Source organism: Rhea pennata, chromosome 21 (genome assembly GCF_028389875.1).
Source record: "Rhea pennata isolate bPtePen1 chromosome 21, bPtePen1.pri, whole genome shotgun sequence".
Classification (NCBI taxonomy): domain Eukaryota; kingdom Metazoa; phylum Chordata; class Aves; order Rheiformes; family Rheidae; genus Rhea; species Rhea pennata.
In genome coordinates this window covers 2,090,189-2,104,570 of record NC_084683.1, presented here as the reverse complement: position 1 = coordinate 2,104,570, position 14,382 = coordinate 2,090,189, and the positions used below count along the sequence as shown (strand labels likewise).

At 53.8% G+C, this 14,382-nt stretch overlaps 1 protein-coding gene across 1 annotated transcript; it reads right to left on the bottom strand.

Annotated features, from left to right (window-relative positions):
* Positions 1-1,426: 1,426 nt before the first annotated feature.
* Positions 1,427-3,706, bottom strand: LOC134149689 (uncharacterized). Its single transcript, XM_062592911.1, has 7 exons — positions 3,626-3,706; positions 3,082-3,133; positions 2,957-2,999; positions 2,763-2,826; positions 2,343-2,501; positions 1,830-1,970; positions 1,427-1,540 (listed from the first exon to the last, which is right to left on the bottom strand). The coding sequence occupies exons 1-7, from the start codon at positions 3,704-3,706 to the stop codon at positions 1,427-1,429; spliced, it is 654 nt and encodes a 217-aa protein (XP_062448895.1).
* Positions 3,707-14,382: the final 10,676 nt, after the last annotated feature.

The window sequence follows — 14,382 nt, the reverse complement described above, 5'->3', positions numbered from 1 at the left end:
CTCAGCCCTTCCTGGCCCAGCCGGGACCTGGTGCCTCTTGCTGCCCTCCCAGTGGAGGCCAAGGGCCACAGGCAGAAGCTGGAAGTGTCTCTCTGCTCAGGCATTTCTGGGGAACAACGGAGCCTGCAGGCAGGAGAGGGGCCAGGCCCCAGCAGCCCCAGGCTGTCATCGTGAGGTCTGACTGTTGCCAGGCTCTGTCAGCCCCATATGTCACCATGGAGTCAGATCCGGTTGGCCCCAGGCTGTCACCATGGGGCCAAGTCTCACTGGCCCTGGGCTGTCACTGTAGAGCTGGCCCCAGGGGAAGTGCGAGGACCCAGCTGAGCTGTCATGTCCCCACACATCCACAGCCCAAACCACTGGCGACCCCCAGGGACGTGCTGGGAGCCCTTCTCCACCCTCGACATGCATGCTGCCAGCAATGCCTGGGGCTCAGTCCCTCTCTGAAGTGGGCGGCCTCAAGCGCACTGAGCCTCCCTCCTGCCCTCCCAGGGGCTGGGGGTCACTGTCCTCAGGCTAGAGCTCCCCTGTTCCCTGCAGGAGCCTTGTCCAGCTGGGCATGCCCCGGGCACCATTCCCCAGCCCTCGCCTCAGCTAGCAGCCTCCACGTCCTGGGTGAGCTGCATCCGCAGAACATCCAGACAGGGACAAGACATGCCACTCTGAGCTCCTTGATGGGTTGGTAGCTTCTGGCTGAGCCTGAAGGCCAGCTCTCCTTGCTCTGCACCCTGGCTGTGCGAGTGCCTTGCGTCCCATCTTGCATCGCTAAGACCAGGAGTTCCCAGTGGGCTCCAGACCCATGGGAGAGGATGCAGGAGGCAGGACACAGTTTGCTGTAAAGCAACCCTTTTGCAGCCCCACATGGGGATAGGGCGCATGAGTTCCCATGACTCCCCAGCCCCACTGAGCTATCCCAGGCCAGAGTGGTGTCCACGTGGCATGTTAGCACAGCCAGCTGGGGGAAAGGGAGCCTGATGGCTGCTCGGAGTCTTTGCCAGACCTGTGCTGCCTCCCCTCAGCACCCATGTGGGCCCCACAGCCCCTGTGGTGACCCAGCTCCTCAGAGATGGGCACCAGCCTGGGACACCTGCCCCGGGATAATTTGCTTCCTGGAGATCATGTTTCCAGAGCATGGTTACCTTCCCACAGAACCCACAGGCCATCACTCATGGGGATCCCCATGCACAGCCATGAGTCAGAAGAGCTAGCCTGGTGGCACTGCTACACAAAATACTAAGGAGTCCTGCCTAGGAAGAAGGCTGCCCTCTGCAAGTTCATACCCCCCACACACATCCGGTTGCAGTCACAGATGGACACGGTAGCACTGCTGCTCATGGACACGGGTTTATTGAGGACGTGGGCACAACACAGTGCAGCAGCAAAGGGATCTGCTGCCAGGATCCGGGCATGACGCTGGGCTGGTGTCTCACCAGGGCAGTGCTTTCCCTTCCCAGTCCAGGAAAGTCCCCGTGTCCTTCTCGGAGAGGGAGCAGAGCACATTCAGCATTCCTTGTACGCTCACGTCCACCATCAGTGGGGGCTGCAGGGACAGAGGAGAAACACAACTTTGTGCTCAAGGCCTTCTAAGGGTCTGAGCAGGCTCCCGCTTCGGCCAACGCCTCCCTGAGCCCGTGGCTTGAAGCTCACTGGGGTGAGTGAAGCAAGGAGACACCAGTACTTTGCAGGAAGGCTCCCTGCCTGCCTTCTCCTTTCCTCCTGTGCCACAACCTCCGAGCATTGTCCACACAGCTCCACTGGACCCTGGCAGCTCTCAGGATGTTTGGTACACAGGATACTCTGGGTTCCTGAACAATGAGGTTCTTCTGGACCTGCCCCAGAAAACATCCTATCTTGTGTCCTGCTGAGTTCCCCATGTCCATTTGCACCCAGCCAGGGTGGAGAGCAGCGCAGAGGATGCTGTGTTGCCAGTACCCCAAGGACTGGCACTTGGTGAGCATGTTCAGAGCAGCCTGCAAGGAGGCACCACAAGGATCACTGTGGGGAGGAAAACAGTGCCCTCCCCTAGGGAACATGTGCAGACCCCAAGGCAGGGGCAGAGGAGGGCAGGCAAGCAGAGCTCCCTGCGACACACAGTGCTGCCACAGTCTCCAGGCACAGGCACTCAGCACAGCTGAGAATGGCACTGGGAAGTGGCATACAGCATCTCCTGGCATGGACAGGAAGGAAGCGAGTGCCGTGGGAGGGAGAAAGGGACTCCCGAGAACCGTTGCAAGTGGAAAGAGATGGCAGGAGGGAGGGAGGGGAGTCACAAAAGGGCTTGAGGGGGTTTGGGAGATAAAAAGCTTGGGGGCTCATGCTGTGCCAGCTCAGCGTGGCAGTACCTTGCTGCAGCGGTATGAGATATATTGCACATTGTTCCATAAACACATTTTCTCAATGGAGCCAACAATGCTGGACATGTTGATGATGGCTGCCTTGCTGCAGCTCAGCTCAGAGCTCGAGCTTCCCTGGGCAGCCTTCTTCAGCAAGGGCAGGAATGCCTGCAACGAGAGGAAAGAAGGGCCTGTGCAGATGCACTTCAGGAGATTCGAACTGCTCCTTCCACACTGCATCACATCAGCACCAAATCAGTGAGCAGATTCCTGCTCTCGCAGCTGCAGACCACCAGGTTCCTGCTCCTTGGCACTGACCCATGACTCCTTGCATTCCCCATCTGAGCTGGAGAATACAAGGCTGTTGTAAGGACGAGAGCCCACTGGGCTCTGGAGCAGAGAGAAGGCCCTTCCCTTAGCCCATCCTACCTGCCTGGGATCTCCCAGCTCCAGGAGCTGGAGGCAAGGGGAAGCGATGTTCCCTGGAGCAGAGCTGCAAAGCCACAGGCAGGAAGGCAGGAGTCTCCGGCATGGCTGGAGACAGGCTGTGGGCAGGAGTGACAGCAGTGAGCCTGCTTCCCCCACTACGTGCTGGGACTGTTGGCACCGCTTCTACCACTCACTGGGTTGCTGTGGTGCGCACAGCATGCCAGGTGAGCGGCTGGGCTGTGGGAGCAGACAGTGCTGGTTAACGAGGGGAGCCTGGGCAAGGGCCCCTCACCCTTGGGGCACAGCCAGGAGCACCTACCAAGTGGGATGATGACCAGGTTGGGGTGCTTGGGGGCCAAATGCTCTAACTCCTGCAAGAGAGGGCACAACAGAGAGGCAGGGACACCTGGGCAGACGTCAGCTCTCAGCCTGTGCCAGGCACAGCCACTGTCACTCCTGCTCTGTCCCTGCACTGCCCCATGCCCAGCAGCCTACCCTTGGTGCCTTGCTCCAGCCGGACACGGCTCCATGCCTCCTGCACACATCACATGCCACTACCTCACCCTCTGCCCTCCTGTTGCAGACTCAAGCCTTTCCCTCTAGCCCTTGAGGAGATGAGTGCCAGGCTGTGGCAGGAGCTCCCTGCCTGTCCTCCAGGAGCCCTAGCCTCTCTGCACACCCCACACGCAGCTTGTCGCACGGCTGTGCCAGCTGGGCTGCCCTGTGCCCTGGCAACTGCATTGCAGGGTTGCAACTTCCCATCTGAACCTTACAAATCTTCTCCTGGCCCAAACATGCCCCCTGGGCAGCATATGATGACCTGTGCTTCCACCCCCAGCAAAGTCAGCTCCACTGAGCCTCACCTGTGCTCGCTCTCCCTTGGGGTCCCGCCAGGCTGCAAAGACCCACTCGGGCCCTGCTAAAATATGGGGGAATGACCCCATGAAACTTCAATGATGCACTTGCAACTAGTGTTTTTGTAGATCAAGCAGCCCCCGATATATGAAAGTATTTTAAAGAACATACACCAGGCTGGCAAAGGGAAACTTTACAAAAGATTTTAAGTATTGGCTCTAGTAGGGACTTTATAAGTGAAAGAAAGGGGTTGAGGAAGAGTAAGGCCAAGCCTGGGGTTCTGGTTGAGACCAGGAAACAAGGGAAGAAGATGAGAACAGAGCGAAAGAAGAGAGTGTTGCTATCGTGGGAATTTAAAACACTTCCAGTGGGAATGCCCCCTTCAGCCATGAAGCTTGACTAGGGAAGGAAATTACCAACGCAAAGAGTTACAGGCAGGAGATTCTGACAGCTCTTGGGGGAGGTAAGATCTAGGGATTTTTAGTTTGTGAGGCATTCACTTGGATCAGCGAGAACTGGACACAGTACTCGAGATGTGGCCTCCCCAGGGCTGAGTAGAGGGGCAGGATCACCTCCCTCGACCTGCTGGCAACACTCTTCCTAATGCACCCCAGGAGACCATTGGCCTTCCTGGCCACAAGGGCACATTGCTGGCTCATGGTCAACTTGTCATCCACCAGCACTCCCAGGTCCTTCTCTGCAGAGCTGCTCTCCAGAAATCTCCAGAGAAGGAAGAGAATGACTTTAATAACTCTGATAATTAGTGCAGTTCTGTGTTTTCCTCTGCTTCATTAGAGCACGTGTCGTAAGCCTCCCAAGACCACTTTGCCTTCATTCCCGAAGCTGACTTGAAAAAGAAAATGCTTTGTTGTGGCTTCTCCCCACCTTGCCTTTGATTACTCTCCCCAGCAATGCTGCCACAAATGTGATGCATCCTCAATTGCATTATAGTACTGAGTCTGCTTGGTCCAGCCAGGAGGTATGGGCACATGTAAGACCCCAGGGCGTTGAGGTGAACTTTACCCTCTAGCGTAATGGTAAATGGTGACCTCCTCTTCTAAGAGTCTAGGCTCCTGATTAAGCATGGTGTGCTCTCTTTGGTCCCTGGGAACACTTGGTATGAGAAAATGAGACTTTTTTTTTTCTTTTCTCTTCAATCTCTTGATGGGCTTTGAGTGACCCAAGTGCTCCAGGCCAAGCTGGAGAGCTCCGTGATGCTGTCCTGCAGATCTCAGATGGGTCCTACCACATCCGTGTGGTTATTACATCAGAAGCTCTGCAGGCTGAAGAAAAGTGGGTTCCATCTTGACTTGGCTGTGGCTGGGAAAGCTGCTCACCACAGCTGCTAGTGGGGCTCCTGGCTGGCCTTGTTTCAGGTTGTGTTAAGCTAAATCAGTGGCAGGATGGGAAGTCTGTGTGGAAGAGCCACCTGCTGCTAGAAGAAGCAGGCAGAAATATTGGCACTCGATACTCCAGTCATGACCAACTAGGGTGCAGAGGGGTGTGGTGGCAGAAATTGTGATGGCATGTAGACATCGTTAGAAATGTCTAAAGAGCCTATGGCCTTTGTGAAGGTGGCCTGACAAGCTTTAACTTAGAGAGGCAAAAGCTAGCCAATTACTGGATATTTGCATGCTTTGCTTTCCTAGTCTGTGGTTGGCATGTCTTCGCCATCACTCTTTCACAAAAAGAATTGTTTGTATGTTTACTTGGAGGGAAGGGGAAAATTTACAAATTGATCTAGTAGGAAAAACAGAAGGAAAATGTCTTGGATATGCCTGTATGCTCTTTCTTCGTGCCGTATTGTGTTGTTTGGGGCTGAGTCTAGAGATCCAAGACCAGGTATCAAAGCTTGGCATGGAGACCTAATCCTGACTCAGTTATCTGCCCTTTCAGTGCTAGTAACTTGTCTCAGTTTCCCCATTTGGACATAACCTCCCTGTTTTCTGGCTGGTAGTAGCGACTGGTTAGTTACTGGTGCTGAGCCAGGGATACAAAGTAGCTCTGAGCATTGTGCTGTGTTCAGTCCCTGATGCTCATTCTGAGATGTGTTCCAGTGCACCCCTGTGTGGTTGGAGTAGCTGAAAGGGGAGCTATGCTGTGTGGCTAGATGACTCCTTTATCTCTCCAAGATGGTCCTACTCTGCTCTTTTCCTAGTTCCCATATGCAGTTCAGGCTTTCCAGCCTTATTTGCAGAATTATCGTCTTGCAGAAGTACACGGTGTGTTTCCGTGAGGAGGCCAGACTGGTAAGGCACTGTTGTTTTCTGATGAGTGAAGGTGACCTATTCCCTGACCTTGCCTTGCTTCCTGCATGCTTTTAATGCTTTGAGGCACTGATGGGGCTGTATCAAGGGGTCAGAGTCAAATGAAGGCTGGTTTAGCTCCTTTCATGCTGCTGGAAACCCTTTCACCGCAACAGGCCTTTGGCGTTTGGCCTTCAGCTCCTGGAAGGCTCTGTGGCAGTGAAGAAAGCCTGTCTTGGGTGCTGGATGACAGGGCAGGGAGTGGCACAACCCTTTCCTGGGGACATGGCACACCTCCTCTGGGGTCAGCAGAAGCCTCATCAACCTGGCCATCCAACTGCTGCCTCTTGCTATTCTGCAGCTACCAGCTCCACGCCTAGAGGAGGCCTGTGCCACTTGCTTGTGACACAAGGGAAGAGCAGAGAGCTCCCTGCTCTCCCCTTGCACAGCTCCAAGGTGCCTTTCTGGCCTCAGGCTGGTGGCTTTTGGAGGGTCTGCTGCTGCATTTTGGAGCTGAGTGCTAGTCCTTGATCTGCTCCTGCTTGGTGTCTGTGATTGCTGTGTTCGGACTTTCTAGTGCTGTAGTCTTTAAGGAACCAGAGCAGCAGATTAAGCCCTCTTGACACTGAAAGTGCTGTGAACTGACCTGGGAAGGTCCAAAACCCCCTCTTGAAGGGGAGGGGATGACCCATGTGTCCCTCACTGAGGCTGGAGGGTTGCTAGTGGTGCTTGAGTGGGTTCATGAGTGCTCAGTAGGTCTGGGGGTGGAGGGAACCACTCACCTGTGCCTTATGGGCTCCATTTGCCCTGCAGGAGGACTGCGAGTTTTTTCTCACAGCCCAGCGGTTCATTGTGCTGCCCATGGAAAGGCAGAGGTTGGAATCGTCAGATGGGTATGTCCCCAAGTGTGGGCTGGGTTACTCCGGTTTGTGTGGCTCCCTCCTCTCTCTGGAGCTATGCTTGCAGCATCTGCCCCATGCTGCTGAGGCTGGGAGTTGTCAGCGCAACGGTGTGCACTGGCAGTACAAGGCTGGAAGCTCTGCCAGTATGATCTGATTGTGGTAGAGATCATCAGCCCTTTGGAAGAGGATTTCTTTGTGTGGCAAGCTTTGAAAGACTGCGTGTGTTGGATGAAATGCTGGATCAGTAACTAGTCCCTCTGTTATTCCAGGAACCAGAAGCCGTCAGTGCTACGGAAGATAAAGGAGCTGTGGCTGTAAGTACAGGGCTAGTGATTGCTGGGGAATGTATCCAGACACCATCCTTGAGGAGATGCATGCAGGCGCTGTACATGGCTAGCACTGGCTAGGGAGGGCAGCTGCATATTATGGTGGCTCCAGGTTAATCTGTGCAACTCCTTGCCCCAGAATGTGACAGAGCTTAACAGAAAGTGAAAAGCAAGGCACTTAACTGGATGAGGCTGAGCAAAAACTCTGCATAACTTGTTCTTCACTCCTGCATCTCCCAAAGAGCCCCAGCTCTGGAGACCTGGAAGGCTCCTCATAAGCCTGCTTCCGGGAACAAGGCTCCTTGACGGGTGATAGTGGGATACCAAGGGGAGCCTGGTGGCTGGATCTTGACCCCAGTGGGGAGTCCACTAGTTCTACCAGCTGCTTCTTCCAGGACAGGGTGCACCATCTGTTAAGCTCTCTGCAGAGGGCTACTGGCTGGCATGTGCCTTGGCCCTAACCTGGCTTTCTCTCCTCATTCATCATTACAGGAGGAGTTTCTCTCTGAAGAGCGACCCCAGCTCAGGTAAAGGGTTATGGGAGGCATGTAATATTGCGGCTGTCTGGAGGTGAACAGAGTGGGCGACTCATGGCTCTTCTGCGCTTGGCCTGTGTTAGGCAGGCAGAGCACAGATATCTCCGAGTAGCCCCTTTCACAGATGATCTGAATGACGCAGTCTTGAAATTGGACAGGGTGCTATGCCTGGCCAACCCAGGTTCTGTGAGAAGCCCCAAGCATGCTCTTGCTGCAGAGACCAGCGTGGATTTACCCTTGCTCACCAGAATAGTGGGGAGCAGCAATGTGTCTGCTGCCTGTCAGAAGCTAGGCTCAGTCCCATCCACGCCAGCATTTGGAAACCATAGTTACTTCAGGGGGCACTTTGCTGTGGCTGTATTTCTCTTGATAGGAAGAGAAAGAGGCACAGAGCAGTGTTGAAAGGCAGTGTTGCTAAGCCTAAGGCAGACCCATGCTTGTGCTGCTCCAGATGAGAGACTGGAGAAGCCCCTCTGCCAGAGCTCTGCTTGCAGGGTCTGTTCTAGGCCTGCAATTTGAAGGGCTTCCCTTCTTGGGTTCCCCATTGCCCCTTGTCCTGTTCAGGATGCTGAGGATGTGTGTGCTAGATTGTCTTGAACTTTGAACACACCCTTTTCTTTCCCTGGTTCTGGTAGAGTTGTCTCTGCTGGATTAGTGATGTTCGATTTTCCCCATCTTACTGCATGCCCTTCTGAAATGGCTGTACATTCATGACAGAATAGTCCTTGTAATGTGCCTCGAAAATGTGTGAGGATGCTGTGTGGCTGGGTTGAAAAAGGCAAAGGTAGTTCCTGGATGCAGAGGAAATGCTGAGTTTTATGTGTTTCCCTGGGTTTCAGTGCATGTGACAGTCGTGCACTGGAGAGTAAAAGCATCTGCAAATGGGGCTGCTTAGGGCACGTGCCTGAATTAAGGCATCTTTTGTGCTAACATCCATGTGTTCTTCTTGCTCCAGAGCCATCCATCTCTCAGCTGATTGATGCAATAGGGCAGAACCAGCTTGAGGTTTTGAAGCAAAATGCTGAAGAATGCTTGGATTTACAGATACCCAAAGAGCTGCCTGCAGCAGAGAAGGTTGAACTTCTTGTGACACAGTGGGAGGCAGAGCTCAAGGAAGAGGTCAATCTGGGCTGCTGTGAACCTGCTTGACCTGTAGGCTGTCTCTGTGACTGAGACAGGGCTGTGCCACCTTGTGGAGACAGGCTGCTCTAGGGGTGGATGGGAAAAGGAAGGGGAAGGGCAGTGGGCAGAGCTGGAGTTGGGGAGAGAGATGCATATTTGGCTGCTGTCTTTGGGTGTGCTTCTACTGCTAGGGTGGGGTGACAGAGCAGAAGCCAAGTGATGCTTCTCATTTCAGCCAAGTGAGGATGTCTTCATGGTGCCAGCCAACATCTTGGTGATCCCTCCTGAAGAGGAGGAAGTTTGTGATGCCTCCAAGGTAGGTTTGTCTGGGGCTTTGCCTGGAACATCACAGGTGGGCAGTTCAGAGCCCAAGCATGTGAAATAGGGGACTTTAAAATGGTTATGGACTAAGCACAACACTCAGACTCCTAGAAGCTGAAATGTTAACAGCTGCAGGCCCACAGATTGCAGAGCATCCTGAGAGGTTTCTTTGTTCTGCAGGGTGTGTAGCTCGTGAGCTTGCTTGGCACATTGCCATCTTGGCATCTTAGTTCCTCTACTTCCGAGGTGCTGGAATTCCTCTAGGCTGCCTGGGCCTCTCTGGAATGGGGAGTTTGCTCTGGCTGCGCAGTGTACTAGGATGTGACCAGCAATGCTTCTGCCATTGCAGATGCATGTGAAATGACTCCAGGGAAGAGCAGTGATGACCAAATGGTGCCAGGTGACCAAAGTGCCATATCCCAAGTCAGCCATGAGAAGCTCCAGTCCAGACTCTTAGTATTTTTCTCTGAAGTGTACTCAGCCCATTTTCTTCTTGTATTAGGCGGAGAAACAATTACTAGCAGAGGTGGGTCCCTGGGAGACCAGGACTTGTAGCTCTGTACATTGAGCAAGCAGGCAGCAGTCCCATTACTGCTGTCTTGTTACTGAGCAGCATCTATTTGCTGTGCTAGGAGCACTTTGCTGCAGTTTTCTACTGGTAAATGTCAAGTGCCGTGGAGAGAAGGGAGCAGCTTTCTTGGGGCACTGCTTGTTGTTGATGAAGAGGCTGCAGTGGCCTGACTGCTGTGTTCCAAGGGGAGTGCTCATTCCTGTGATGTTTGGCCTTTGATTGAGTCACCTGTCAGAGCACGGGTTCTGCACTGAAACAGCTTTGACTGTCAATATTTCTGCCCCGGGGCAGGCCTGTGTCACCCCGTTGTGGTTGAGCACAAGCTTTGCTATAGAAGCACCTGCAAGAGCTCTGTGCACAAGAGGAGCCCAAGGGAGAAACTACTGCTCTGGACAGTGCAAGATCTGATGCAGGCTGTCTGATACCAGGAAAGATGTGTGTTTTTGGTGGCAACTATTCTTGCATGTCCCTCATGGGGACCAGGTTTGCAGGGCACTTGCAGCTTCTACAGAGTTTCTCGTGTACCAGAGTGCAGAAGGTTGGCAGTACTGTTCATCTCCTCCTGGGAAGTGTGGGCTCTGTGAGCATGATGCAGTGGTGCCCCAGCATAGCCAGCTGGCTCTGCCTCTGCCTGCCTCAGCAATGAGATGGTCAGTGTCTCTGGTAGTCCCACTGAAGAAGGGGCACAGAGGGAGGTCTTCGTCCTGCCTGCCTGCCCTCTATGCAGTGTCTCTCTCCACTCTGCCTGGTAGAGGGGCAGGCTGAAGTTTTAGAAGAAGCCTGGCTGAAATGAGGATGATGGGAATGGGTAACCCAGGGCAGTGGGAAGCTCTAGCACCCCAATTTTAGATGGAAAAAATGTTTCAGAGCGCCCCTTTGAGCACTGTATCTCTGAGACCCTGCACACAGTTCTTTGTAGCCATCGCAAGGTTGGAAGTGGATGGCAGGATTAGGAGTGGACAGCAGCTTTCTTTCCTCTGCAAGCTCATTAAAATCGATTCCCTGACTTGCTTTTGCAGCTGTGGAGTCAACAGCATTGTCACAGAGCTCAGAGGCTTCTCTGGACAACCCCTGGGACAGGCTTCCTCCAGTGTCCTTGACACTGACTTCCCCAGAAGGTAAGTCCCTGTGCTGTGCAGGGTGCAGTGTGTCTTACGGGTAGCAAATAGCCCCTCTTCTCTCATTGGATAAACACCCTGCTCCTCTTTGATTCTGGACTTCTTTCCCCTGGCCAGGAAAGAGTGCTGTGGTGGCCTTAGATCTCCAGTGTTAAGTTCTCTGTACCTGCCTCGTTTGCACTCTGATGCCCACCTCCCCAGTGGGCATATGACAGGTTGTGCTCCCCTGTGCTACCAGCAGTATGCCCCTTTCCCTCTTGCCCAATGTGACAGTGTTTTCTATCTTACCAGAGAAATCCTTTCAGTGTGGTTCTCCACATGCACCAAAGGTGCAACTGGACATGGCTGCTGACAGCAACACTCCTGACTTTCTGGAATCATCTAGCCAGGACTCTCCCCAGAGCTTGTTGCAGGATTCCCCAGTGGAGACTTCATCCCCCTCACTGCTCCAGTCATACAGCAATATCAGTGCTGTGGAGGCTGGCCTGTCTCAGGCAACATCAGCTGCGGAGGCAGCCTGCAGAGCTCCCTCTGCTGCTCAAGACCCGCAAGTATCAAGGTGCTTCCAGGCCAACCACTTGTCTCTGTCTCCAACTTTTCCTGTCCTGCCAGTAGCCACTTGGCATCCCTAACTGAAGGGACACCTCACAGAGAGCAGGCAGACTCCAGTGACACAACTTTCCCTCCGGATGTGACAAAGGTTGGCCTGGCTCATGCTAGGACTCAGGGGGATGCCCCATGTGGCAGCAGAAAGTCTGTGGGTGCCAAGAGGAAGCTGTTGGTGGGAGACAGCCAAGCACTGCCTGACCTCCGTAGGTCCCTCCGGGGACTGCAGCACAAGCAGCATTCAAGTGGCGTCCCCCAGGGCAGTGAGACAGACTCTATCAGGAAGCTGGAGTTTGTGAGCGCCCAGGGAGCAAAGAAGAGCAGAAGAGAGGCGACCAGGCTGCAGCATGGAGGGGAAAGCCTCAAGGAGGAGAATGAGCAGGCATCCTCACCGAGTGGTCTGGACTCCAGGCTAGAGCAGCGAGGAGCTCTGCAGCCGGTAAAGATAAAGTGGCTGAGGCCTCTCCTTGTCTCTGTGTAACAGTACCTGGCTCTGGTGGGGTTGTGCAGTTGAAAACAGGTGTCAATGGAGACAGCAGAACCAGCCCTCCTTGCCTCTCGAAGAGGCATAGCAGAGCTGCTACGCACAGGGTTCAGAGAGGGTCCATGGCAGTGGGGTCTTAGGCAAGGATGCCCTCATGCTAGGGAGGGAGCATGTGCCCCAGCTTGGTGGAAATTGGTGCTCCATTGGAGCCTCTGCCACATCTCCAGGTAAAGTAGGATTGGAAGACCTGGGACTGAGTGAAGGAGAGATCCCTGACTTTCTCTCTGCTTGTCAAGGGGTCTTGGGACATGTGGAGGTGTGGCGTTGCTTTTGTGGCTGATCACCCATGGGAAGGCAAGCCAAACTCTGATTCCAGGCTCACTGTCCCTTTCCCTTTTGCAGTATGTGAAGGAGAAGCCGGTCCAGTACAGATATGAGGCCCCATCACCTGAGTTCTGTGAGCAAATAAGATCCGTAAGGTCAGTGCAATGATGGGCATGTTCAGCCAGGTCTCATCCATAGCCCTTAGTGGAGCCAGCTGTGCCTGTTCTCCAGGCGTAGTTAGCTACTGCTGTGCTAGCTCTAGGGCTGCTGGCCCTGTGCCGCCTGGACACTGCTGTTTACATCTCAGGATACAGTCCCCTTGGAGACTCCTGCATTGGGTCCCTGCATCTTTGTTGGACCTTGAACTCTGACTTACCCTTCACAGCAGAACAGAGACCTACTGTGTCCTCTGACCAGGCAGACCACTGCATGCAGCAGACAACTTCATGTGCCCACTTCCCTGGCACAATGTTGCCAGCTGAGTCCCTTCTCACCTGGGCTCACATTTTGATTTTGCAGGATCTCAAAGGCAATGCTGAAGTGGGCCTGCTGGATCCTTACGGACAGGGAGGTGGAGTCCTGAGCCAAGACATTGTGGAGCCTGAGTACGCTACAAGTGGCCTCTTGTCTTGTTTACTGGTTCATCAAAACAAACTGTAGAACTGTGTGGGAAAAGCAATTGGCGTGGTGGGGGGGAGGGGAGACATGACCAGAGCCCTTGTCCCCAAGGGAACAGCTGAATGGTGTTGACCTGGCTTTGGAGAACCAGGCTCTACAGATGCTGGGGACATGACCTGTTAGAGGTTAGCACCATCATTTTGGGAAGGGGAAAGGAGATACGAAACAGTGCTACCGGTGAGTGACCCAGTGCACAGCCTGTGTATGAGCTAGCCTCCTTTTCCCACCTCCTTGGCACGCTGCTCCTTTGTGGAAGCATCATAGCCTAGTACAAGTGACCCGGCCTAGCCAGCAGGAAGGGGACTTGTTCTGATCCCACTGTAGTATAGGCAGCAGTGATTGCAAAGATGCAGCCTAGAGGCCCTGCAACGTGATCCCCCTTCTGAAGTCAGTGCAGTAGTTTGGAGGTTTATTGATTGCTTTGGGTAGGGTCCTGTGCTGTTCATTACAAAATAGCCTTCAGAGTTATGCTGTGGGAATTAAAAATAAAAAGCATATATTTTTTAAATACACAGTTCTTGTATAAAAAAAAAGGTGGTGGTGGAGAGGGGAAGCAAGCATCTTTCTTCTTGTGGTAAACATCAGTGTAAGTAAGTAATGCATTTGGTCCAGAGGTGGAGTGGAGGTGATCTGCTCACAGTTGACACAGGAGAAAGCCACATATTTTTGGGGGTGGTGCCGTTGACAGCTGGAGAGCTGCAGGGATGGAGAGGCAGACATGGCTGTGAGTTCTGAAAGGCTGGATCACTCATAGTAGCGACTACAGAGCTGCATTTTGAAATGTGATGGTTCCTGTTCCCTCTGATACAAATCTGGGTTTTGAGGTGATGGAGAAAGTGATAGCCCCTGTGAGTTGAGGAGTGGAGCTGGGAGCAGGGGGGCTGGTATGCCTGGTGACAGGACTCTAGTAACACTGTTAACAATGTCTCGGCTGACGTGCACAGCTGGGTTGTTTGTACTTCTGCTGCCTGCTCTGCCCCTTGATCCATTCCTAAGATTGTCAGCTTTCCCTATTACCATCCACAGCCCACAGGCGTGTCAGCAGAGGCAGTCCGTGGAAGGCGATGCTGCTTGGCATGTCTCTGCTGTGTTGGTCATCTGCTCTTCAGATGGGCTCCAGCCTGGCCCGGTGCTGGGGAGACTGTGCCCTGCTTACGCTGTGTGCTGCCCCAGGCAGTGGGCAGAGAAGCAGCTGCAAGTCTGTGCCCTTCTGAGAACTGCTCATGGCCTGGCTTTTGGTTCAGCTTGGCCAGCAGCCCCAGCCCCTCTGTGATGAGGCCCCAACCAGGCTGTCCCTGCAGCAAAAAGTGGCTCTGTTGCCTTTGTAACAGCTGCTGGAGGAAAAGGTGGGGCTGGCTGGCCCCTCAGCTGTGTCCACACAAATCTGACATGGAAGCAAGGTGCGGAGCATGCCTGGGGTACTTTGCACCCTTTCTCTCTGCTCCATGCCCAAGCTGTGTTGCTAATCACCCTGTCACTCTGCCCTTGCTTGCAGGGTTTTATTGGAAACAGTGCGGCAGCATGCAGGGGC